Below are 23,298 nucleotides of genomic sequence, written 5' to 3' on the forward strand. Positions count from 1 at the left end.
ACGATACGCTATTTGGCTCGGCTCCGAGTTGAAGGAATGAATGCCACATCCTGTGTGCCAATCGATGCGAGTCAACGTAGAACGGTGTGTGAACGGACTAGCTAGCTAGCTACTACTACTACTAGCTAACGTTAGAGATTTGTTCCCGCACGGTTGAAAAGCCAATCCGGATCAGAAAGAAAGAGTTCGGTTGTCTCGGGGTTTCTGACTGACAACAACATGCAAATGTTGGCGGTAAATTTTTTAGAAATGTTTACATTTGGAGGGGTTGTTTTTTTATGATGAGTAACAAATGTCATTTGTCAAGTGAAATTGTCTTGCTAAAGTAGCTAGTATAGTAGTGGCAGTGCTAAGTAACTATCAGCCTAGCAAGCTAGGTACTGAGCTACTTCACTGATTAGGGCTAGCTAGCTTGCAGGCTAGTAACAAATCCCGACGGTGGTAGACTTCCCTGCTCTTCTTGCCTTGGCTAACGTCAGCTAGCTATTTTAAGGTGGAGCTAGCAAGCCACCGGCTGTAGTCATCTTGTTAACGTGGTGTTATAAAGCTAGCTAGCTAGTCTAGTATGCTAACTACATTTATGTTAGTTCTCCACACATCGCTAGCGAGCTAGCTAACTTGACTAGGGTATATAACTTTAAACTATGTGCTGTCTGGCAGGGTTTGATAATGTTAGACATTGTAGTCGTCAGTAAATGTTGTGACAGTATTCAGAAGACAGAGGATATATATGAGACAGGTCTTTGTTCTGTCTGGTACTAGAAGTACGGTGCCTGGTAATTGAGCTGCACTAGCGACCAAAGTAGTCTAGCAAACGTTAGCTTGTATTGCCAGTTAGTCAGCCATCTGGCTATATGAGCATCGATTGCATTGTCTTGAAAATGGAAGAGGATAGAAAACTAGCTAGCATGCTGGCCAAACACTGACAAAGAAGGACAATACCAAAGAGGTGAATGAATGACAGTGGCATCAAATATACTTCTACATTTAGATTTTTACCATTGACATGAAACGAAGTGAGGAATTGTTGGGTTGCATGATGGCAGACGGTCTCGAGTAAGTATCTTAGTTAAGTTAGGCGAACTATGTAGGTGGTCCAGCTTGCTAGCCACAGCCATGGCAGCAGTCTGTAGACTACTCGTTTGTGTTAAGTTAGACAGTGTTAGAGTTTGTCTAATTCCGCTTCTAAGGAGCTAGCTAACTATGATACCTGACGACTGCAGGCTAAACGGGTGTTGGTATCCTGTGAAATGTTATCCTGTGAACTTAATGGCGATGAGATTATAGAAAGGAGTTTAGCTCGTGTCCTACCTAATAAGGTGGACGCCGTGTTCGTCAACTTTAGCTGTGTTACTATGTTGTGGGACAAGGAGTCTTAGTATTCTTAGTCATTGTTCGCCAGTGGCAGTGGGTAACTTAATGTATTATCAAGTCCTGAAATTGCTGATACGTTTCTACTCACTTGAAACCTATATTTATTCATTGCAGTGAAACAGTGGATATTGCTGGTCGTTAAATGCTGTTATGAAGATCTGTTCGGTTGTAATGTTGACAGTACATCAACTGAATCAAAACAGTAAGTAACAGACATCCAACAGGAGGGTTTTTTTCCACATGTAACTTCCATTTTAACCCATTTTTATTGTTATTCAGTCATAAATAATTAATTGGTTAATTAAAGCTTGTAAATAAGTAAATCTTTGGCATTTTCCTTTCTCAGAATGAGCTGCTGCTTGGCTCAGGGGGGTGTGTCCTGACGCCACAGGCACATGTGCATCTTGAGAGATGGATCGCTGTAAGCATGTGGGACGCCTCCGCCTGGGCCATGACCATTCAGTCCTAAACCCACAGAAATGGAGCTGTGTGGACTGCAGCACCACCGAGTCAGTGTGGGCATGCCTCAAGTGCTCCCATGTGGCCTGTGGCCGCTTCATCGAAGAGCACTCGCTCAAACACTTTCAGGAGTCCGGCCACCCGCTGGCCATGGAGGTGCGTGAGCTGGACGTCTTCTGCTTCGCCTGCGGGGACTACGTGCTCAACGACAATGCGGAAGGAGACCTTAAACTCCTCCGGGGCGCGCTGTCCACCGTGCGCAGCCCCGGCCGACGCTCCTTGCGCTCCTCTGCGGGCGGGGACTGTACCCCCTGGGTGGGGGAGGGGGGGCCGCAGCTGCAGCCTGCCATGCAGATGGCCCTGTGGCACCGCAGGAAGATGCTCCTGGGGAGCGTGATGCGGAGGTGGAGGGGGAGGCAGCAGGAGCTGCAGCGCCAGCGGGAGCAGAAGCTGGAGGAGGAGAAGGAGGAGCTGAGACGCCAGAGGAAGGAGGTGAAGAGGAGGCTTCTGGGTGAGCTGGCCAACGTGCCGCCCAGGAAGAGCGCGCGGCTCCTCACCCAGACGCCCCGCTCCACCATCACACTCATTCCCCTCAAGTTCCGGGACCCTCCAGAGCGCTTACCTCCTCTGCCCAAGAAGCCCCCCGCCATCGCGCTCTCTCGCAAGCCCTCTCGTAATGGTAGGACTCCCAAAGTGCGGAGGTTCTACTCCCACACTGCCACACGTCGCAGACTGGCCCCAGGTGTCACTGGTCTGCGTAACCTGGGCAACACGTGCTACATGAACTCTATCTTACAGGTGTTGAGCCACCTGCAGAAATTCAGGGAGTGTTTTCTCACACTGGACGTGTGTGAGACTGAGGAGCTGCTAGCTAAGGCCAACAGCTCCCAGGGGATCAAGGAGGTAGCAAGTGCCGTAGTTGGAGGCGGTAGTGCTGGCACGCTGGTGCAGGGTTTAGGCTGCCCTCTGGCCAAGACGGGCAGTAGTGGCTCACCAGAGAGCAGCAAGAAGATCACCCCTCCCTGCCTGAATGCAGCAGAGCTGGTCCAGCCCAAGGAGCCCCGTTCGTCCACCCGCCAGCAGATGTCCCTCTGCCACGAGCTTCACACGCTCTTCAGGGTCATGTGGTCGGGCCGCTGGTCGCTGGTGTCGCCGTTCGCCATGCTGCACTCTGTGTGGAACCTGATCCCGGCGTTCCGGGGCTACGATCAGCAGGACGCACAGGAGTTCCTGTGCGAGCTGCTGGACAAGGTGCAGCAGGAGCTGGAGTCAGAGGGCACCAAGCGCCGGATTGTCATCCCCATCACCCAGAGGAAGCTCTCCAAGCAGGTGCTCAAGGTCCTCAACACCATCTTCCATGGGCAGCTACTCAGTCAGGTGAGACTCTTTTTTTTTCTTCCCATTTTTCACGTCGGTCTCTTTTCCCCCTTCCTACCTTCTCCCCTCTTTCATTTATTTCCGTAACTCGCACCCCGAGCATAATAAATGCATTTGAGTTTCCGGCTCGGGCCTTCGACTTACTCTGGTGTGCCCATGCTGTTTGTTTTAGGTGACGTGTCTGTCGTGTAAGCACAAGTCCAACACAGTGGAGCCCTTCTGGGACCTCTCCCTGGAGTTCCCTGAGCGCTACCACAGCATGCAGAAGGGCTCCAGCTCCATGGCCTTCCAGCGCAGCTGCTCCCTCACAGAGATGCTGGCCAAGTTTACTGAGACCGAGGCCCTAGAAGGAAGCATTTATGCCTGCAACAACTGCAACAGTGAGTATTTAGACGGAGACTTACAAAGGCCTCTTTGGAGTGGCAGAGTGGTCCAGGATTTAAATCGACCACACAAGTCAATAGAACATCCCATTCATTAAGAGGCAAACGTCAGTTGTGGAGCTAATGTTTTCCTCCTGTGCCAGGGAAGAGACGGAAGACGTCCCACAAGCCTCTGGTTTTGTCAGAAGCTTGTAAGCAGCTTCTGATCTACCGCTTACCTCAGGTTCTACGGCTGCACCTCAAGCGCTTCAGGTCAGTGAAGTCATGTTGAGGAGCCTGCTATCACTGATTAATCCATATCATGACTGTCAATCCAAGCTGATATGTTTAAGTTTTATTTTAACACATACCCAATGATAATGTATGTAAATATATTGATATATTGCTTAATGTTCAGAACAGTCCTATGCTTTTAAAATGACTCATGGTAGTTCAAGTGTATATCTTGGCCAGACCGATCAGCACAAATTGCCTTTGATGCCTAACTCGTGTGTAGAGGATCCACTCCCATGCTAACTACAATCCTCCGTGTGTATAACAGATGGTCAGGTCGGAACCACAGGGAAAAGATTGGCGTCCACGTAGCCTTCGACCAGGTTCTGAATATAGAACCGTACTGCTGCAGTGACTCGGGTCATACCGTCCATAGAGAGGGCTACACCTACGACCTGTCTGCTGTGGTCATGCACCATGGGAAAGGCTTCGGCTCAGGGCACTACACCGCATACTGCTACAATACAGAAGGAGGTGAGCTACCAGGTGTGCTCTGACACATGGCTACTTCTATTTATTGCTGTCGATTGTGATGTATCGATCCCCAAGGCGATAGTATCTTGAGAGATCATGCTCCTGAGTTAAGGGGGAAACATTTTGGTTTCTCCATTGACTACCAATCTGTCAGTTCATCAGATCTGTGGTCTGACCACTGTTTTTCTTCCTGCTCGTGGGCATGGCTTTTAGAACGTGCAACGTGCCATGGATGTGGTTTTTGACCTGCGATTATACGACGCCTGGAGAACTTGTGAAATCTCACGTCTTTCCAGATGTTTAACTCCCATGTCTTCTGCTCCCCTCCCAGGTTTCTGGGTTCACTGTAATGACTCTGAGATGAACGTGTGCAACGTGGAGGAGGTGTGCAACACTCAGGCCTACATTCTCTTCTACACCCAGAGGTCTGCCTAGAGCCTTTCCCTCGAACGCCACCCTGCCTGAACCTCGGGCCCAGACCCATCTGATAAACTCATATCATCAGTCCGTCACGGTCCAGGACCAGGGGACTGTGGGCCACCAGGGGACTCCCTATGAAACCTGATGTTCACTCACACCAGGTTTATGTCTGCCATGTCTGGCTATCAGCCAGGCACCCCTGTGAAAGCTACTGAACATTAATGCCACATTGGGAGGCATTGTTGACTCTGAAATGTGTGGTTGCCATCAGCGGCCTTATGTTTTAAAGCCTCATGGATGTGTTGTTCTAAATGAGGATGACCATGGATTACATGTTAGGTTTTTTTTATAGCACCTTTCATCAGGTCCCAAAGTACTGTATTGTATTGGCATGGACTGACCATTGACGAGAGCGAGTCAGGATGATCTGTGAGCCTGCTGGTTCTGTCACACATTCAAGAGCCAATGCTGCTTCCTGTTGTTGCACATTTTTAACGTTGATGAGATGTCAACCCAGGGCATTTTAGACTCCTTCCTATTATCATGTGTGTGTCACTACTCTGACCTCTCTTTACTGCTGTGGATACCAGGCTTCATCTTAGACCTGGGCGTCTTCTGCTGGGATGGAACATGATGAATGAGCAGGTATATAACGAGTTAACAAGCTGACCTGGGTCGAAAGTCTATTTGAAATCATTTTTGGTTGAAGTGTCAGAATAGTGTGTTCCATTGTACCAGATACAAGCATTTAAGCACAGATACCTAATTGAAACAAATAGTATTCCGCCCCAGGTCTGATACCAAGTAAGAACTCTGTGTGTGTGTGTGTGTGTGTGTGTGTGTGTGTGTGTGTGTTTGTATGTGTATGTTTCCCCACCTTTTGACTGAAGGCCTAGAGTTGGCTAAAGGCAGACTGTTAAAAGAATGACAGACTGCATTGAGCCAATTGGCACGAAGCTGCACCTTTCGGGGAGGGTCTATGGCTGTTGACTGTATCTGTTAGATCAATAGTAACTCCTGTATGTTTGACATGGCAGCTCTCTCCTCTCCCCACACTTTAAATAGAAGTGCTTGTTTTGGGCCTGGATGGTAGAATTGGTTTCATATCTTTCTTGGATTTTGGGATGCGTTGACGTGTTGGAAAAAAGGCTTAATAATGTACCGAAAAATTCCAAGAATGTGCAGAGATTTCCGCTCAAACAGGGAGGTACCCATTTTTACTGGAGCACCTGAAAGCAATATATGTACCTGTTACACCATGACAGGAAATCAAGATCAAATCAGGAATTATTCAGCTTTGTGATACAATGTTTTTTTGTACTCTGCCATTTTTAAACGAGTCTTAAACAATTTGCTAGGTAATCAATGAATACTGTACCCCTGTGTTTGATAGAGAATCAAATGCGAAATTAGTTTGAATTGTTGAGAGGTTGGAACAATCTAATGACAATGAATGTCTTACTTTCTAGGGTCAATCCTGGCCTTGCCACTGATCCTTGAGCTCTTCAGTTTTGTCCAGTATTGTAAGAGCACGTGTCATAAATGTAATGGTTGTATGGGGTAGGCCTGACAATAAAGACAACAAATTGAAATACCGTATGTAGGTCTTAAGATGATGACCTGAAGATATCTATACCTACTACAATAATCTAGGTATCCAGATAATTTTGCAGCATTTGAAAGCAAGACATTTTAACCTTTGACACCAGGGGTTGCATTTTTACAGAGCAAAACCACAATGATATATGCCTACTGTTGGGTCTACATAAAATGTCTGGTCAAATGTAACTGATGGGGTCAGGATTGGAAGTTAACTGACTGTATGAGCATGTCATGCCAACTTCAAAGCAATTAGGATTTTAACTGTCTGAATGTAAATCTTAATTTGTAATAGTCTATTTTTGTATAGATCGAAACTCTTAGTAACTAAAAAATAATAAAAGTAAACTCAATTAAACTAAGAAATGTTAACAGCTAGCCATTACCTTTCCAAATATGAGGATTGAGTTTTATGGGAGCTTTGAAAGCAGAGTAGTTAAGTGTAAATAATACTGTACTGTAATCCATAGGATTAGTGGGTGAGCAGGAGCTGGAAGTATTTAGGAAGGTTTTATTGCCCTTTGGTCAGCTGTATAACACAAGTATAACATGGCCCTGTCCAGTCCAGAAAGATGACAACAGGGGAGGCCAATTTCCAGTTTCACCTCCAGAACGATCGAGTGCAGGGAGGGGCTGCTAAGACCAAGCCATTCATGCCTCTCAAACACATTGGAATACTTAATACCACTGAGGTTTAGATTTGATTTATTAAGATGGATTCAGCAAACTGGATATAAACATGGTGATGGTAAGACATGCCAGTGAGTTTGACGTTACATCAATTCTTTGCTGCTCTACAACAGTGGTCATGAAATAGCATATCTATGAATAGAATAGATTAATAGATTAGTTGTAGTTATCTCTGGCCCTTCAAAATTGTTCTTTGTATCATACATAAGAAACAAAAGGATAATACCCTCAAAACCTTGTCTAATGTCTAGATTTGATCTGGTTTGTTAGAGAAAAAGAGATACATGTTTGTCAACAGCAGAAAGCATGTCGACTGTAGGTGATGGAATGTTCGTCATGCTAACTAAGTGTATCTTTCCCTGATCCAAATGCACATGTGAGGACATGCATGACCACATACTCAAACATTCAGCAAATTAGCAATCTTTTTGCTTGGCCTTGTGCTCCAAATATACAACCGCCTCAACACAAACAGCAACATTTTAGGGTCTATTAAAGACAGTGTCATCTGCTCTAGTCATTATAATGATTAGTTTATTAAAATGATTAGAAAAAGGTTTCAAATGTTTCATGTTCAAAGGACTTACAATGAACACTCCGTTTTTTTGGTGATATAGTACGATAGTGGCTCAACACCAATTGATGGTCATGAGCATATGCTGCTAGTGTTGCTAGGCAGGAGGTTCTCTATGTTACTTGTCATGGTAATCGCCATAAGACACCCAACAGTCTCACAACCATCAATCAAACAGATTGCCTTCCACCATCTTAGGGAGTCTTCTCCATGCAGCTCCATTCTGGGATTGGAGGCCACAAAACCCCCTCCACATCGCGTTTGTCTACATTTCCGCTCAAAAGTGCAATGGATCTCGTTCAGTCTATTTATCTCTGAGTCACCCATGATCAGTCTCCAGTCCATCTCGCTGGAATAAGACTGGTTCCACACCACACATATCCTGGGCTCCAACCCAGGGGGCTTTGTCTGTCTGCCTGCCCGGCCATGGGGGCGCTCAGCTGGGCAGCAGCCACAGGAGACAGTGCTCCAGGAAGTCCCAGTGCTTCCAGAGAATGAAGAGCAGCAGGGCCAGTAGGACGGTGGCAGCAACCCGTGCCCGTGTCTTCATCAGCGGGGTGATGAAGTTGGCCAGCGTGGAGACGAACACCAGCAGCACGGCCATGAGGGCCAGGATGACGTTGATGAGCTTCCCCAGCAGGGCGCGGGCATTGGCGTTCTCCACGCCCTCCAGCTGCACCACCTGCTGCTGCTGCTGCTGCAGCTCCAACTTGGTGATGCGAGTCAGGCACGACTCTACTGCCTCCTGGAAGGACACACACACACACACAAGTGGGAAACCCCTTCATTGTAATCCAGTATGCATCTAATTATCTGTCTGCCTCTCCTGAAATTCCCTTAGTCTCCCCGCTATGTTGAAGAACAAAACTTCGACAGTACCCCCACAACTGTGACCTCTGGGAAAGATGAGTCTTCCTCACCTGAATGTCTCTGGCTCTCTCATAGGACTGGTAGGCCACTTTTTCCTCCATGCTGGCCAGCTCCTGCTTCAGGTTGGTCATCTCATTCTGATGCAACTCTGTGAGGTCATTCAGCTGCTCTTCTAGTCGTTCATACCTGAACACAGACACACACACACTTGGTATGATCCTACGCTTCATGGGAGGAAAATCTAGGTGTATATTTACAATAGTTTTAAGACCAGGAATATGATGACTATCTCATACCAGTTCTGATCTCATTATCCTTTGAGTATAGTGGCTTTTCAAATGTGTGAATGTCACTGGATGAAATGCAAGTATTGATACAGTTTTTCCCCAGACAAATACATAAAGGCAAAGAGGATTGTTGGAAAATAACATAATAAGTTCACAGTTTCAGTGTCGGCCTGGCCTGGCCTGGCCTGGGTTGGTTATTGTACCTATATCTCTCCTCCTGCAGACACTGAGTCATGTAGGAGTAATCACTCTGCAGCTGGCCCTTCATGTCCTCGATGGTGTCCTCCATGTGAGCCTGGCTGCCCTTGATTTCCTGCAGGCCCTCCAGCAACGCGTCCCAGGAGCTGTGGATGTGATGGTGGTGGTGATGGTGGCCATCCAGCCTGGGGCTCCCCAAACCTGGCCCCAGCCCGGACATCCCCCCTCCTCCCCCGGCCCCACCCGAGTTACTGCCGGCCGCTGAGCCCGAGGTGGCGCTCGAGCACTCGTCGTCACTGCCGTACTTGGGGCTGGATACTAGGGTGGCACTGCCGCTCAGGGCGCGTGGGGTGAGGGTCTCCTCCGAGTGTCCTCCCACCCCGTCTTCCAGTGTGTCTTTAAGGTGGGCGATGTTGTCTGCACTGCCAAACCTATTGCGTATCAGGCTGGCAAACTCCCGGGGCTTGGAGACTACGGCAGTGTGGGTAAGGGCAGATACCCCTCCTTTGACCCCTTCCACTACTCCCCCGCCAAACCCACTGATGCCTGCTCGGACGTTGGCTCCCACGTCCTTCAGGCCCTGCTGCATGTCCCGGAGGACATCCTTTGGCTGTCGGGCTGGACCATTCTAGAACACACAGAAAGAATAATGAACATGAGACTAAATAGGGAGCAAATACATATGATAAACATGCTCTTTGTCAGAAAGTATACATTTTCTGAACAGAGAACACTTATTTGCATAAAACAAACGTATTTAGCTTTGACAAACCTAGCAACCTTTTACTGAACTGAAATCTTAATCGGGTCTTTATGAGGAATAAACTAATGAGCAGAACCTCATCCGCAAACCCACAAACACTCTCTCACACACACAATCAAAGACAATCACCTGTTCTATTTCCTTCAACTTCTTGTGGTAGTGCTCAAGCTTCTTGTGTAAGTGGGCAATGGTCTGCGCAGACTTCTGGTTCTTCTTCTCAAACACCTGTTTGATGCGTGAGGCCTGCTGCTTGTCGGCGTTGTGGGCGAGCTTTAGGTACTCTGCTACATTGTCATCGCGTGCCTCCTGTTCCACGCGGATCTGCTCGGTGATCTTCAGGATCTTTTGCTGCAGGTGCTCCAGAGCTGCTCGCATTCTTTGGGGCTCTGCAACCCCTGACCCATCAGCCCCCCCGGCCCCTGCCCCAGCCCCGGCCCCAGCCCCGGCCCCAGCCACGGCCCCAGCCCCAGCTCCGTCAACACTGATGTTACCGTCAGAGCCTCCATGGCTGGTAGAAGGGGGCAGGCCGAGGGTTGTCACCTCACTTTTATCCAGCTAAGGGCGACACAGAGAGAGAGAGACAGAGAGAGAGAGAGAAAAAAAGAGAGAGAGACAAGTGGTTGAACTGATGGTGGCAAAAGAGTTTCTGTGTATTTTTTTTTACATTGCCCCACTTATGTATTCAAATCTTGTCCTGGCACTTTGTACCACCATAGAAAATAAAAAGCATGGAATTCAACATACAAGATATTTTTGTATGACTTGCATCATCGATTACAAGTCATTTGAAAGTGATTCCAGTTGTGCCTCATGCACCAAAACAACAGTACAATTGCTGCTTAAAATCTAACCTATTGAGGCTCCCTGTGTGGCCATGAATATAAGCTCCCTGTGTGGCCCCCTCTGTGCCCCCCCCCCTCCCTGCCCTACATCTCTTCACATCCACATGCCAAAAAAACAAAGTCAGCACCTCCGCATTGTGTCACAATGTGACAGCTTTACAAACAATAGACCAGGGATTGAGACCTTTAATGATGGACTGACTCCGACAAACAAACATCTTGTCTGAGGTTCCATCTTTACGGGGCCGACTCCTCATGACCCATAAAACCTTCTTTAGAGGCTGCAGGTTGCTGGGGCAGAAGTGGATGTGTTGTGTATAATCATCCCCCTCTGGTTGCCGGAGCAGACATCACAACATTGTCACCAGTGCCAGTGCAGCAATAGTAGCCTTCTAAGGCATGTGACACCTCTCATCTAACATCTCTCATCCCAGTTATAATTCACTACAGCTGGTCACCCACATACTAACATCATTCGACTTGCATTGGAAAAACAGCATCAAATGAACCAAAGAGGTATGGCCTCCTCTATTTTAGATGAACAGAAAAGAGGGCATTTTCAGAAAGTAGGTTACAATCACGTTAGCTGCTAATGCAGGGCTTTGGATTGAACAAATGACTGCAGTCAGAACCACAACAGAGCCTGCGTACAGATTTATTTCATTTTGATAGCATGTTTGAATAGTAAGACACAGAACGAAGAGGATATCAAATGTTTATGTATCTCTAGAAGAAGCACAACACAAACTACACAGACAAACAGGAATGGCCAATGCTGAAATCCAATGATAGTAGTGAAAACTCAGGAGAAGCTCCAGGGTAAACCAGTCTCCTAAAGATGATGATGGTGGTGGGGATGGCAGATGGCTAGGATGTAAAAAGAAAGAGAAAAAATGTCTGTTGTCATGACTTCACACGTGGAGACAGACATGCACTGCGACATGGGTGGAATGGATGATGAGTGCCAGCAGCGAGCATGGATGAACGAGGATGAGGAGGATGAGACACATACCAGTGCGGTGATAGATTAATTTGAGAACGTTACCATACTGTTTAATCCCGGACTGGCAGTGCCACTGCAGGTCGGTGTTCGAGGCCCATCCTTCTCCTCCTCCTTGGTTTCCTTCTCCCTCCCCCCTCCCCCCTGTGCCCACAGAGGACCCCCCTCTTCGAACGTCTCTCCCCTCCCCAATGTCTGCCTATCGCCTCACCGGAGCTTCATGCTCCATTGTTGATAGCAAAGATGTCTGCAGCCTCCCTATCTTCCTCCATCTCCCTCTTTCTGTCTTCCCCTTTGTTTCATATGGTCTCTCGGCTTGCCTCTGCGTCTTTCTTTTTCATCCACCCACCCTCCCTCTCTCTCTCTATTCCCCTCTCTCTCTCTTTCTCCTCCGTCTGAGCGTAAACGCGATCCGTCCTGCTCTCTCCCGGCTGTGGGTGCTGAGGGACAGATGATGGAGGAAGAGGGGAGGGAGGGAGGGGGCGGAAAGCAGGAGAGGGGGGGGGGGAGCTTAGCGCACGCGTGCAGGTGCCTCTGTGGCAAGGCCAGGGGAAGAGGAGCAGGGGGAGGGAGGGGGACTGGGAGAACAGCAGGGCTTGTGTCAGGGCCTATTATGGCCCCTTCATCCCTTAAACCCTGAATACACTCAGACCCACACATGTTTATGGAGGGGCTGCAGCATTTTTATAAGAATGTAGAGCTGTGGAGAAGATTAGGACTAGAAAGATGACTAGAATATTCTCCGCATACCATTATAGTCATGCGCAAAAAACATGAATGCAATATTTTCAAGTAGAAAAATAAAGCATCGCTCCGTAAATGCTTGATGTGGGGATTTTCAATAAATGTAAATTTAAAAAAAGTACAATTTAGATTTTTCATGTTACTGTTAATTAACAATACGTGTATGTTTGCAGTCATCTGTGCAGTGTGTCTGAGGGGTGGGGTAGGATGCAGTATGCCAAGTGCTGAACAGAGGAGTGAGGGGTTGGGGATCCATGATTGGGGATGTAAACAAGCTATCGTCATCTTCCTAGCAACCTGCCTGACAACAAGTCGGTCACCAGGGCATAAATGACGCTGGTACCTGTCTGGAAGATCTCACCAGTTTCAGAATCAAAACTTATGAATTGAAATACAGTATGTTTCTTCAATATTTGTGTATACTGTATTGCAACATTGGTAACTGAGGACATTGACCATACAAATACATCAAAGTTCACACACAGTTCTAAAATGTGCTCAAAATACATCAATGACCACAAGTCTAGTTCAATAATATACATATTTATTACAATTCAATTTACAAATCATACAAAACTTATCTTACAATAAATACTTTTGATGAGTACTTTTTTGTTTTAACATAAAATATTATAAAGGACATGTGAATACATATCTATGAAGGGAAGTGCATTGTTATGAGTAATGCTGGTGATGTTTTCACTAAGCATTGTTTTTGGTGCATATCAAATTAAGGATTTTGTTGGAAAAACACCCATTATCTATAGCAGCATATTATTATTATTATATATTGAAATGCACTGTACTATGAATAAAATACAAATGATCAAAATACTCGGCTGTAGCTTAGATGAGTTTTGTTTAAGTCGAATGCACCAGCTATGTGCTGCATCAAATGTGCAACTCTGCAAGGAAGCTTTGTATAATATCTCATATGTAATAACATTCTTAAAAATGTGATTGTAAGTTTGAAGTATGTCTTGGTTTGAAAGAGCAACCAACAGACCTGTTGACAACAGCTCAAACAGAATGGGATGACACATACTGAGATTGCTATCAATAATCAAGTAGAATTCAAACCAAGTACTGATTCAAGTAGTTTCCTTTGAGTACACAAGATACACAAAACTTCAAAATCCAAGTTAACAGAAAAATGACAGAAAATAAGTGCTGATGAAAAAACATTCCACAAACTTCATGATACAGCGTAGTGACGTAATATACAATATTAAAAATAAATAAATGAATATTTAAATCTTAAGTCTCAGAGACTTTAGGCTTCCTCAGTAATACAGTCTCATTTTGATGATGTTACCAAGGGGATTTACTGTAACCCAACCATCATTCTCTATGATTCTAACTGATTTTAACTGATACATTTAGTAAGACGGTCTCTTATTGGCTGATACCCGCCAGCCTTTCTTACAAAGTGTAAACCCAGAGGCAGAATTGTGGTGAGTCAATTTCAGTGGCGTGGAATGTACTGAAACAAAGGCATCCAGACAGTGAATGTTTCAATGCCCTTAGGGCATTTGGCCACTGATAAGGGAGAGGAAGTCCACTGATTTAGGTCTGAACTGGCTGAATAGACGTATAGATAGTGTAGTGTAATAGATGTATTCCATACCACAAGGGGGCGCTTCAGACAGTAATACACTACACAAATAAACCACACATGAGCAAGAATTAAGTACAGTATAATGAGCAGAGGCTCGTCTTCTTTTACCATTGCTTTTGACAGTTTGTTCTGCAGTTGCATAAGCAAGGTTGGGTGAGTAAGAGTGTATGCATATTAAGGTCTCTGTTGCGAGTTTCCTGAGAGAAGTGGTGTTGTCTGTGGTTCTGTTGGATTATTAGCATTTCTCACTTCTGACTGAACCTTCAAAATCACTGACCGGATTTCCTTGGAGTTCCCACCACTCTTCTTTTAGCAGCATAGAAGTCTGTAAGAGACAGTGACCGGGGGGGCTTTTTAACATGAGTGTAAAAAACATGGGCATGGACAGTTTAAGCACAACACATCCCGATTCAGGGAAAGTACAAGGTCACACTAGCGCTGCCCCCATCATACCTGTTATGTTGGTCTGTTTTCTCTTCAGCCTTTCTCTCTCTGCCCTCCCTGGCGTTTTCTCCAGGTTTTGGACGATGGTAGCTCCATCCCTCTCAGGGGTGTACAGGACGTTCTCCTTCCCACTGAGCGAGAGCCCTGCCCTGGCCTCTATGGTAGAGCCCACCCCCCTCTGTCCCTCCACCTGGTTCATGCCCACCATATTTGGGTGGTAGACGAGCGGCACCGTCGTGGAAGGAACGCCCTCCCACTGGAAGTCGCCTCCCTTTAAGGGCTTCTCCAGCAGGAAGTCAAAGCCCCAGCGTCGCGAGGTATCCTCCAGGTCTTTACGCAGGGCTTGCTGGTACTCCTGCTGCAGCTGATCATGGTCCACTGGACCAAACAGGCTGCGCTGGGCAGTACCGCTACCCAAGGAGCTTAGAATGCTCTTGCGAGAGGCCATGGTCTTACACTGTGGAGAATAGAATAACAGAGGGAAACACTGGTTAGGTGAGTAAAAAAGTACAAAAATAAAATAAAAACATACTGTATGTAGACAAGTAATGCTGTATGGCAATAAAAAAAAAATGACAATAGCCATTAGTTATTGTCACTTTGTCCATTCATCACATTACATCTCAATCATAAAATAGAAGCACACAAAATTACAATTATGTACACAATAATCATATTATTGTATCCCAAACTCAAGCTCAAAGTTGTTATGAATAATTCTACAAACTCTTAAGAACATCATCTATCAAATAATAAAAATAACAAAATGCTGATGACACCACTAGCCTACCAGGCTACAAGACTCACCATCACTACAAAAGCCTTAAAAATACGTTCTTCACGTCACCAGAGCTAAAGGGAAACTGAGATCTGCTGAGAATGAGACACTTTTAAAGGGCAGACAGAATCAACTGTGATTCATCGGGGCGTACTTTTCTCTACGGCAATTACTGTGAGATACATGCCTGGGCAAACCACCTCAGAGACATGTACAGACTAGTCCTGTCTGAAGTAAAGGAAGCCTTTTCAGGTCGAAACCACCGGATGGCAGTGTGGGGCCCTTTTTAGGATTGTGTGAATGACGCATCTTTGTGTCACGTAAATTGGAGAGAAAGTTATCATTGTATGAGAATAATAATAATTGTATCATCATGTGACACGTTTTTTTTCCCACCAAGAAAATTGCCATCTAAAACTCGACTCACTCCCCATTTCCCCAACAGCATTAAAAGTGTAGGCCTACGCTATGAAATCGCCCATATTTCCTGATATTTAGGCTAATATGTGTATTACAGAAAGATACGGCGGTTTGAAAATGGTTTTCAATAAATGCTCATTGTCAACCTGAACAAAAAAAATAATGGAGGCACATTAACTCAACATGCTGATGATTAGATTATGAAAACATGAACAAACAAGATAGGTGTAGGACGAAAGAATAGGTGTAGGACGAAGGAAGAGGTATGCTAATTGTCAAAGTTGGTGACAAATTTGTCACTGTCACCAAAAGAAAGGGCTTGACAACCAGACACAAGGCCAAAGGCACTTGGAGGCGGGCCCGGAGGGTAAATTCAATAAAGTGGCGGGATGACGAACCGATGACTTGAGGAGTGGAAAAGCATGTAGAGCTCAGACCGAGCCCAATTTACTACGTTTCACGTGAGTTTGAAACTCATGTGAGCCCGTTCAAACTGGGGGCTGTAAAAATACTATCCATGACTAGTCAAATGGAATTGGTCTGAAACGTATGCTATTGTTTTCGTTTTTAAAGTGGACCCTTAATACAGCATACATAAATAATATTCTCAGACAAATTAAATAGCTGAACTCCAGGAAAGACATTAAAGTCATAGAAAAGGTAGGCCTATTAGGCTATGGTTTTAGAACATGATCTTTGTCAAGTCACTTACGTTATTGGAATCCAGTCATACGCACTTCTATCAAAGTAACCAAAACTGGGTAGGCTCCCACAAGAACGAAAACGTTGTCTTCTTTATCTTCCAATATTCCTTTGTTGAAGTACTACTTGGCTTTCAAATGCTGTCAAGTTAAATAAAGCAGAAAGAAAAAAACGAATCCCCTTATAACCCTACTTGACGAAAAGGTTCTCCAAGTCTCTCTCAAGACTGGATGAGAGGACTTTTATGACATTTGGTAGTTTCCCGTTCAAGGCGGGGTCTAGGCTACGTGAATTTCTGCAGCCCGCTGACTCGAGTCAGTGGTTGCCATTGGCTGCTTCAAGGCAGCCGGCTGTCGAACACACCTAGTGTCATGGTATGAGGTCATGGTATAAATAAACAACGTGCAGGCATGTTAGCAGGCCGCCCAAATTTGAGATTTACCCGCCTATTTCACGTTATCTTTAAGTTTGAGCTTGAGTTTGTGTATCTCCACTTGGGTCCATCTGGTCGGGGAGCGGTTTCTCCAACTGAATCCTCAGGTGATGGCGTCATGACCACCATTCCCCATCACAGCACATGACCGTGAGAATCTGGCGATGAGTGTTCCCAACTGTCCCGGCGATTGTTCTATTTTTTGAACGACTGTCCCAGTCCCCCCCATACACTTTTATTCAGCACTACCGGTGGAAGGCACTAGGACTGTGCTGATGACAGAGGCGGTCTAGTCCTTGGAGTGAAAGTGCGCGACCACTTGAATAGATAAACTTCACGTTCAACGGTTCACGTGGAAAGTATGCGTGAAAAGACGAGAGTCTGTCTGTAATGGATTTAGATACAGGCAATTGGAGTGGGTGACACAGGAGGGTGGGGTTCAAACACAGCCTAGCTTTCATTTAGATCTTTCTTACATCTTTCTTAATTAGTGGGATGGGGAAAAATACGCAACAAATAAAGTGAATTAAAACATTTCCATTCATAAAAAATACTTTAATGAAGAATGTTTCAAAATGTTATGTTGGGGTGACCCCAGCACCCTCCCCACCTCAAAACAAATACAAATAAATCACCTTGCCAGAATTAAGCCATAAAATTCGTATTTTGTTATAGATGTAGCCATATCAAAATATATTACGTTTCCTATAATTACCTAATCATTTTATCAGTTAATGTGAGAGATAGTTAATGTAGAGATCAGACCACTCATGCACGGGTCTAGAAAAAATTAATATTGCCATTGCATCCCCTTTTGGTACCTAGATTTCTTTCTATCAGATTTGATTACTTCACAGAAAACTTTCCAGAATTTTCTTTTAATTCAGAGAACATTACAAACAGTACAAATATCAAATGAAAAAACGTGAAATCTTAGACAAACTCAGATAGTTAAGGTTAGAACTACTGCATGTCTGTGTATCTAATGTATTCCTTCAAAATCCTTCATCACAGTTCCATTTATTACCAGAGCTAGACTCACCTGTAAGGTTCATTGACACATATAGAAAATAACTTTGGAAAAACAATAGCAGATAACAGGCAACATTGAAGGCAGAAAGTAATCGTGGAAAACAGTATTTCAGCACCAAGAACACTACAGGACAGAGGTTAAGCATCAACACATATACTCACACTTAGTTACAAAATATAGAAAGTGGGAATTTGCACGTCACAGAGAAGCTAAAAACAAAAGCGCAAAAAAATTATTGATGGATTAAAACAAACAAAAAAAACTCACTGATTTTTCTCTCTCCATCAAATGAAATGATTCAATAAGTATGAGCGTTCATTCATCTGCGACTTTAAACATGACCTCCATGCATCCTCTTACTTTCTCTCATTAGACCTGGAGCGGCTGTAAAAAAGAGACACAGTCACCGACATGACATTAGAATAGAAAAATGAGAAACAATGAGTGATTAGTCAGTCATTTCCATTGGCTGCATGTTTTACCTCCTGGATCTAGAGAAGGACCTGGATAGTTTGTGGTTCCTGTCTCGGGACAAGGATCTCTCCCTCCTCCTGTCTCTGGAAAGAGACCTGTAGAGACCGGGAAATGGTGTTAGGCCATGAAGCCCTTTATCAACATTGTATACATTCAATTGATCAAATTTGGAAACTTTAAAGGACGTAGCAGTCCACTAACCTGCTTCGACTGCGACTGAAGCTCCTCCTACGTGGGGATCTGAGGAAGGAAAGAACAGCAGAGGGCTTCACACAGAGAGCAGGGGGACCTGGTGGCCCATTGATACCACAGTCCTATCTCCTGTGCTCCCCTGAAGTGAACACCCACCCCCTTAACACAGCCTCTTAATGGGCAACTGAACTAATCTCGACAGGAATGGGAGACTGTAAGAGGGCATTTGAAATCGGCAATTTAGTTGACTTAATTCCTAAAGATGACATGGTTAATACTGCCACCTGTGCAAGTGGCACAATCTGGTTTGAGAGAGAGAAGTGCAATTACACAAACAGGGAGAGATGCTGAGGGAATGGAAGGTTGTAAGAGCATTATTAATTATGGTCAAATGTAAGGTATAAGGATTTTTATGTAGACATATCAAAGCTACCAATGGAGAACATCCGCAAAGCACATACAGGATGGGACCAAGGTGGGACCTAACCTTTCCAAGGGAAAGCACTGATTGGAATAGTTCCTTAAGTGTTTTTATTCAGACCCCAAGACAAACCACGTCGGTTATCTATCATCCACAATTCTGACAATGTGATGGCCTTAGACACTGGATGTTGAGCCTTTCCCCTTTGAAACAATAAATAACAGCACATTAGTGAGAGAAAAAGCAACTCTTACGATTCAGATAAAAAAGGAGAACCTTTGTTTAAACCAGCTGTCTCTTCACTTTCTAAACTGTAATCAGCAGTGTACTGTATGAAGCAGGAAAAACTTACTATTTTTTTGGTTTTCAACAAGCTAGATATGACGAAGGGGAAGCAGACTGTCGGCCGGGTAGGCAGAATTGGCTGAATAGGACTGGCCAGATGCTGCAAGGTGATTAGTTGGCAGGCGGATGGGGGCTGGCTGTGGCTTTTTTCCTGCTTTTATTGGTTAGCCGAGGGCTGCTGCTGGTAGGTTGTAGTGTAGACATTTGGGAGCGTAAAACGCTGATTGGCCGGAAATGTGAGATGGGCCACTGCCGATTGGATTAAGGTTGGAGGAGGAGAAGGCTGAGAACGGCATGCTCAGGAACCAATCGGCTGGTGCAACCTGACGACTGGCCATGCCTGGGTCATGTGACACGACACCAGCCAAGCTGATTGGGGCACGCTGGTCAGCGGTCACATGATGCTGAAAGAAGACTAGTTGACTGACTCAGAGGGTGGTGAGAAGAGGCATGGTGGTGACTCTGCAACGGGGTTCATTTTTATTAATATAGATGGTAAATAAAAAGTCAACCTCAAATTTAAACAAGTATCTAGTATCATCAAATACCCTCCCCCAAAACACTTCTTGTACTTAAATCGTACTGCTTTGACATACAAGCTACCTACTTCGAAAAAGCTAGTTGTGATATTTACACCTGCTAAAGCATCAGATGATCTAAGAAGTGCACATGGCATTTTACACTTCCAAAATGTATTTGGCGCTTCAGGAACAATGAAAGGCGTGTAAACTAAATTTGGAGAAACATGTAGAATCAAGTGCACTTAATCTGGCATACAAAACAACAAAAGTTTCTTTAGATTACAACCACCCCCTGGACATACAGTTCACTGGAACGTATAGTACCCACATTGATTATAAATGGTAATGAAAATGACAACTGCATGCCCTTAGTGTCACAAAGTCTTCACCGTAGATTACCATGGAACCAAGGGTTGCCATTCAGTCTGAGCTAGACTACTAACAAAATATGGTAACGAAACAGGATATGCAGTTCAAAGGGAAACAACAATTTAAATAAGAGTTATAAACTAGAAAATGGAGTAGAAAGATTAGTGGGTAACCTACAGGTCTGTGTGGGGAGCGGGTTACCTGCGTCTGGGCGGGGGACTACGACGCCTGTAGTCGTCTCGAGGGCGTCTGCTCCACGAGGGGGGAGGACCACGATTGCGGGTGCGTTTCTCTCCATTGGACAGCTCAACTCGTACACGACAACCGCACAATGTCCTGTGCAGAACAACCAAAACATTGGATTTCCCAAAGCAAACCGAAAACTCACTACAAATACCTAAATGCCTACTACAAATACAGGCCCATCGAAACACAATAGGCTTGTTTGAGGCTTGATGCCTATTTATCGTTTTACAGCTTAATTATCTGGTATATACATACCTTCCATCAAGCTCCCGCACTGCATCGGTAGCATCTCTGGGATCTTCAAATTCAACAAAAGCAAAGCCTGGGGGGTTTCTGGCCACCCAGACACTGCGAAGGGGGCCGTAGTAGCCAAACGCTCTCTCCAGCTCCGTCTTGTTGCCATTGTTGCCCAGGTTCCCCACATAGACCTTGCAGTCAAGAGGACAGTCTCTGTGCATGGCTGGATCTGAAGTTATAAAAAATGCACTAAAATGTAGTTGGCTTTGAGGATGACAGTTGGTTGAGGCTGCCTTTTAGTTTAACAAGTGGACATGGTTAAGAAATATGTAATTCATGTATGCTCTAGATATCTTCCCTAACTATGCAACTAACAGCAACATGCAAACAATCCTAATAATGATTTTTAAAATAAGACTAATCAGGTAGACCTACATAGATGGGGTTACTTCGAACAATTGGGAGAGTCATTGTATAACTTATTTTTGTGTCTTAATATGCTAAAAACGTTGAGGCACAAAATGTACTGACATGCAAGTATGAACTCGAGAAATTACCTGCCATTTGAACAGGCCTCAAGTTTCAAAACAAAAACTGACACTCCGTAAATGCGACTGAAAAACTGAAAGAAGAGTTGTCCATTTAGATTTTCAGGTAGGGCTACACATTTCCCACATATTACACAATGTAACAATTTATATAGTGGGTAACTAACATCTACATTGTGTACAGAAATACAGCCTTGATCCAGTGATATCTTCCACATTAACACACATTTTAAAAGCTAGATATGTACAACAAGTAAGCACAAATGTGACACCTCACTCGCTGATTTAGGCAACAATGGGCCAGTACAGATTAGGCTCGAACTCACGCAGGTGTATCATGTGTGGAAATGCACGGCACATGGAAATGCATTGCTGTAATGCTTCACTTATTTAACCTGGTTCTGCGGAATCACGGCCACATTTCAGAAGGTATGTGTACCCCAATCTGGGCCCAGTTAATATCAGTGCAGAAGATCAATATTGTAGCGTTATTCAATTAAAATGGCAGAGGTGAAAGGCCCGACTGACTTGGGGTGTGTAGACGACCTACATTTAGCTAGCAACTTTATTAATTTATCAAGCACCTACTAGATCGCTAGCTAGTTAGCTAGATATTATATTACTGCGTCCCGGCCTAATCCATCATCAGAATGACAACATAGCACGCCAAAGAATAGAGTCTGTAGCTATGGTCTTTTCTGAAATGGCTGTGATCTAGTTCGCTCAACTAGCTTAACAGTACAGTAGACAAGTAGTCATAGAAAAACGAGCTAGCTAGCTTTAACTAAGCTACTTTGACTATTTTGATGAACTGGATTCTTTTACAAAACAGTTCAAACAAATGTTGACAAAATGGGATTAGCATAATTATATTTGAGTTAAGAATTCACTCTTAGTTTACCGTATTGTTTGTGGCTATAGCTACAGTAAATCCGTAAAACCGACACCGGAGACTATGGTAGCTATACCGTTACACTCCTCCCCTGAACCCAAACCGAAATGGCGTACGGTTGGAATCCGTAAGAAACGTCATACGCCACTGCATGTGATTGGTTATTTTGTAAACAAAAAATAGGTCTTCTTCTTTTTCCGATTTAACGGCGTATGGCAACCAACACAAAAAGGTTAATGTCCACCATCTACTGTTCGGGAGTCCTGGCAGGACGCCTGCACTATAAACTCATTACTCTACCATGTCCCTGACCCTCATCCCAATTTCCTGAATCCAGTTTAAAATAGGCCTGAAAATCTCCCTACCATAACCCCCTGTTTTTAGTGGACCACTCAGGACCACACCCACTAATCCTAGCCCTGAGTATGGCCCTCTACCACTTGGTCATGCATGCCTTACATGCCTACACAACACATGCTCAAAGTCAACAGTTTCCAAAGAACCACACTTATCACATGGCCCATTATTGTGAAGTCCAACAGAAAAAAGTCAGCCTAACCAAACTTCCCCCAAAACTCCACTAACCACCCTCCCCTCTGAACATGTCTCAACTCACTTATAGGTTTAAATGTGCATCAGAAAAGCCTGCTCCACACGTTTTACTTTTTATTGTTATTTTCACACCATACAAAATAATGTGAAGAAGGAATACTGATCATCCCTGTTTTTGTTGTTTACTGTTGTGTTTATATATTGACCATACTTGTTATCCTAGTTAACTGCACAAGCTAGTGGTATTAGTATGATAGCACAGTATTTACATATGCCATGCATTAGCTACCTGTGGACAAGAATCAATAAAAAAAAAGAATACTTGCCAATACGACCCAAAGAAGGGTCCTTCCCCAAAGTGTTCCCCACCTCCATGAAGCATCACTATGAAAACACAAGAGGGCAGTACAAGACTAGGCAAGACTTACGGTTGGAAATATTCCTAAAATAATGTACAAAAGATACTGTATTCCAAGGAGCTACAATGTCTGTAGCGCAGTTTGTTGGGACCTCCTTTCTGTCACCCAGTAGTTTTCAAATTGGTGTTCTTTCCAAAGATGGGTCAGTTGAAGCGTCAGCTGACATCTCATGCAAGTTACAACACTGCAGCACACAAACAGTACACAGACAAACACACAGACACGCGCTTAACACACACTCTCATTTCATGTAAACAAAGTATAGGAATCAAGGGTCTGAAAACAGGAAGTGATGAAATGCCTGATCAATCTGCACTAGCTCCTTCT

General features: G+C 44.7%; 4 protein-coding genes across 9 annotated transcripts; 1 reads left to right on the forward strand and 3 right to left on the reverse strand.

Moving 5' to 3' along the window:
• The first annotated feature begins 8 nt into the window (after window positions 1–8).
• usp49 (ubiquitin specific peptidase 49) lies at window positions 9–6,731 on the forward strand. Of its 4 annotated transcripts, none has more exons than XM_084704255.1 (7): window positions 9–84; window positions 1,489–1,576; window positions 1,721–3,210; window positions 3,383–3,590; window positions 3,737–3,845; window positions 4,135–4,340; window positions 4,672–6,731. In XM_084704255.1, the coding sequence occupies exons 3-7, from the start codon at window positions 1,786–1,788 to the stop codon at window positions 4,773–4,775; spliced, it is 2,052 nt and encodes a 683-aa protein (XP_084560381.1). In that variant the 5' UTR covers window positions 9–84; window positions 1,489–1,576; window positions 1,721–1,785; the 3' UTR covers window positions 4,776–6,731. The 4 variants fall into 4 exon arrangements, with proteins under 4 accessions (XP_084560381.1, XP_084560379.1, XP_084560380.1 ...); XM_084704253.1 differs by having other exon boundaries at window positions 61–234; XM_084704254.1 differs by lacking the exon at window positions 9–84 and adding an exon at window positions 258–1,056.
• A 1,328-nt stretch (window positions 6,732–8,059) lies between these two features.
• On the reverse strand, window positions 8,060–11,812 carry tmcc2 (transmembrane and coiled-coil domain family 2). The gene is made up of 5 exons (XM_084705769.1): window positions 11,795–11,812; window positions 9,871–10,296; window positions 8,984–9,606; window positions 8,544–8,679; window positions 8,060–8,368 (listed from the first exon to the last, which is right to left on the reverse strand). The coding sequence occupies exons 1-5, from the start codon at window positions 11,810–11,812 to the stop codon at window positions 8,060–8,062; spliced, it is 1,512 nt and encodes a 503-aa protein (XP_084561895.1).
• A 1,042-nt stretch (window positions 11,813–12,854) lies between these two features.
• Window positions 12,855–16,904, reverse strand: cdkn1a (cyclin dependent kinase inhibitor 1A). 2 transcript variants are annotated; one of them, XM_084705402.1, is made up of 3 exons: window positions 16,300–16,904; window positions 14,399–14,846; window positions 12,855–14,270 (listed from the first exon to the last, which is right to left on the reverse strand). In XM_084705402.1, the coding sequence occupies exons 2-3, from the start codon at window positions 14,835–14,837 to the stop codon at window positions 14,215–14,217; spliced, it is 495 nt and encodes a 164-aa protein (XP_084561528.1). In that variant the 5' UTR covers window positions 14,838–14,846; window positions 16,300–16,904; the 3' UTR covers window positions 12,855–14,214. The 2 variants fall into 2 exon arrangements, with proteins under 2 accessions (XP_084561528.1, XP_084561527.1); XM_084705401.1 differs by lacking the exon at window positions 16,300–16,904 and adding an exon at window positions 15,197–15,438.
• Window positions 16,905–17,581: 677 nt separating this feature from the next.
• On the reverse strand, window positions 17,582–22,376 carry srsf3b (serine and arginine rich splicing factor 3b). Of its 2 annotated transcripts, XM_084706018.1 has the most exons (7): window positions 22,010–22,351; window positions 21,118–21,182; window positions 20,579–20,789; window positions 20,279–20,413; window positions 18,431–18,469; window positions 18,238–18,324; window positions 17,582–18,139 (listed from the first exon to the last, which is right to left on the reverse strand). In XM_084706018.1, the coding sequence occupies exons 2-7, from the start codon at window positions 21,122–21,124 to the stop codon at window positions 18,112–18,114; spliced, it is 507 nt and encodes a 168-aa protein (XP_084562144.1). In that variant the 5' UTR covers window positions 21,125–21,182; window positions 22,010–22,351; the 3' UTR covers window positions 17,582–18,111. The 2 variants fall into 2 exon arrangements, with proteins under 2 accessions (XP_084562144.1, XP_084562145.1); XM_084706019.1 differs by lacking the exon at window positions 21,118–21,182 and having other exon boundaries at window positions 22,010–22,376.
• Window positions 22,377–23,298: the final 922 nt, after the last annotated feature.

The sequence above is a fragment of the Hypomesus nipponensis genome, chromosome 9, assembly GCF_054491055.1.
Source record: "Hypomesus nipponensis isolate SF chromosome 9, ASM5449105v1, whole genome shotgun sequence".
Taxonomy (NCBI): Eukaryota; Metazoa; Chordata; class Actinopteri; order Osmeriformes; family Osmeridae; genus Hypomesus; species Hypomesus nipponensis.

What these genes read in the sequence shown, in the direction of transcription:
- usp49 (XM_084704255.1), top strand. Translation starts at nt 1,786, where the DNA reads ATGGATCGCTGTAAGCATGTGGGACGCCTCCGCCTGGGCCATGACCAT. An exon ending in TGCCTGCAACAACTGCAACA is followed by an intron (nt 3,591 to 3,736) that starts GTGAGTATTTAG and finishes CTCCTGTGCCAG; the next exon opens with GGAAGAGACGGAAGACGTCC. An exon ending in CTGCACCTCAAGCGCTTCAG is followed by an intron (nt 3,846 to 4,134) that starts GTCAGTGAAGTC and finishes TGTGTATAACAG; the next exon opens with ATGGTCAGGTCGGAACCACA.
- tmcc2 (XM_084705769.1), bottom strand. An exon ending in AGTTGAAGGAAATAGAACAG is followed by an intron (nt 9,607 to 9,870) that starts GTGATTGTCTTT and finishes TGTGTGTTCTAG; the next exon opens with AATGGTCCAGCCCGACAGCC. An exon ending in CTGCAGGAGGAGAGATATAG is followed by an intron (nt 8,680 to 8,983) that starts GTACAATAACCA and finishes GTCTGTGTTCAG; the next exon opens with GTATGAACGACTAGAAGAGC.
- cdkn1a (XM_084705401.1), bottom strand. An exon ending in AAAACAGACCAACATAACAG is followed by an intron (nt 14,271 to 14,398) that starts GTATGATGGGGG and finishes TGTCTCTTACAG; the next exon opens with ACTTCTATGCTGCTAAAAGA.
- srsf3b (XM_084706018.1), bottom strand. An exon ending in AGTCCCCCGCCCAGACGCAG is followed by an intron (nt 18,470 to 20,278) that starts GTAACCCGCTCC and finishes TTCCTTCCTCAG; the next exon opens with ATCCCCACGTAGGAGGAGCT. An exon ending in TTCAGTCGCAGTCGAAGCAG is followed by an intron (nt 18,325 to 18,430) that starts GTTAGTGGACTG and finishes CGGTCTCTACAG; the next exon opens with GTCTCTTTCCAGAGACAGGA.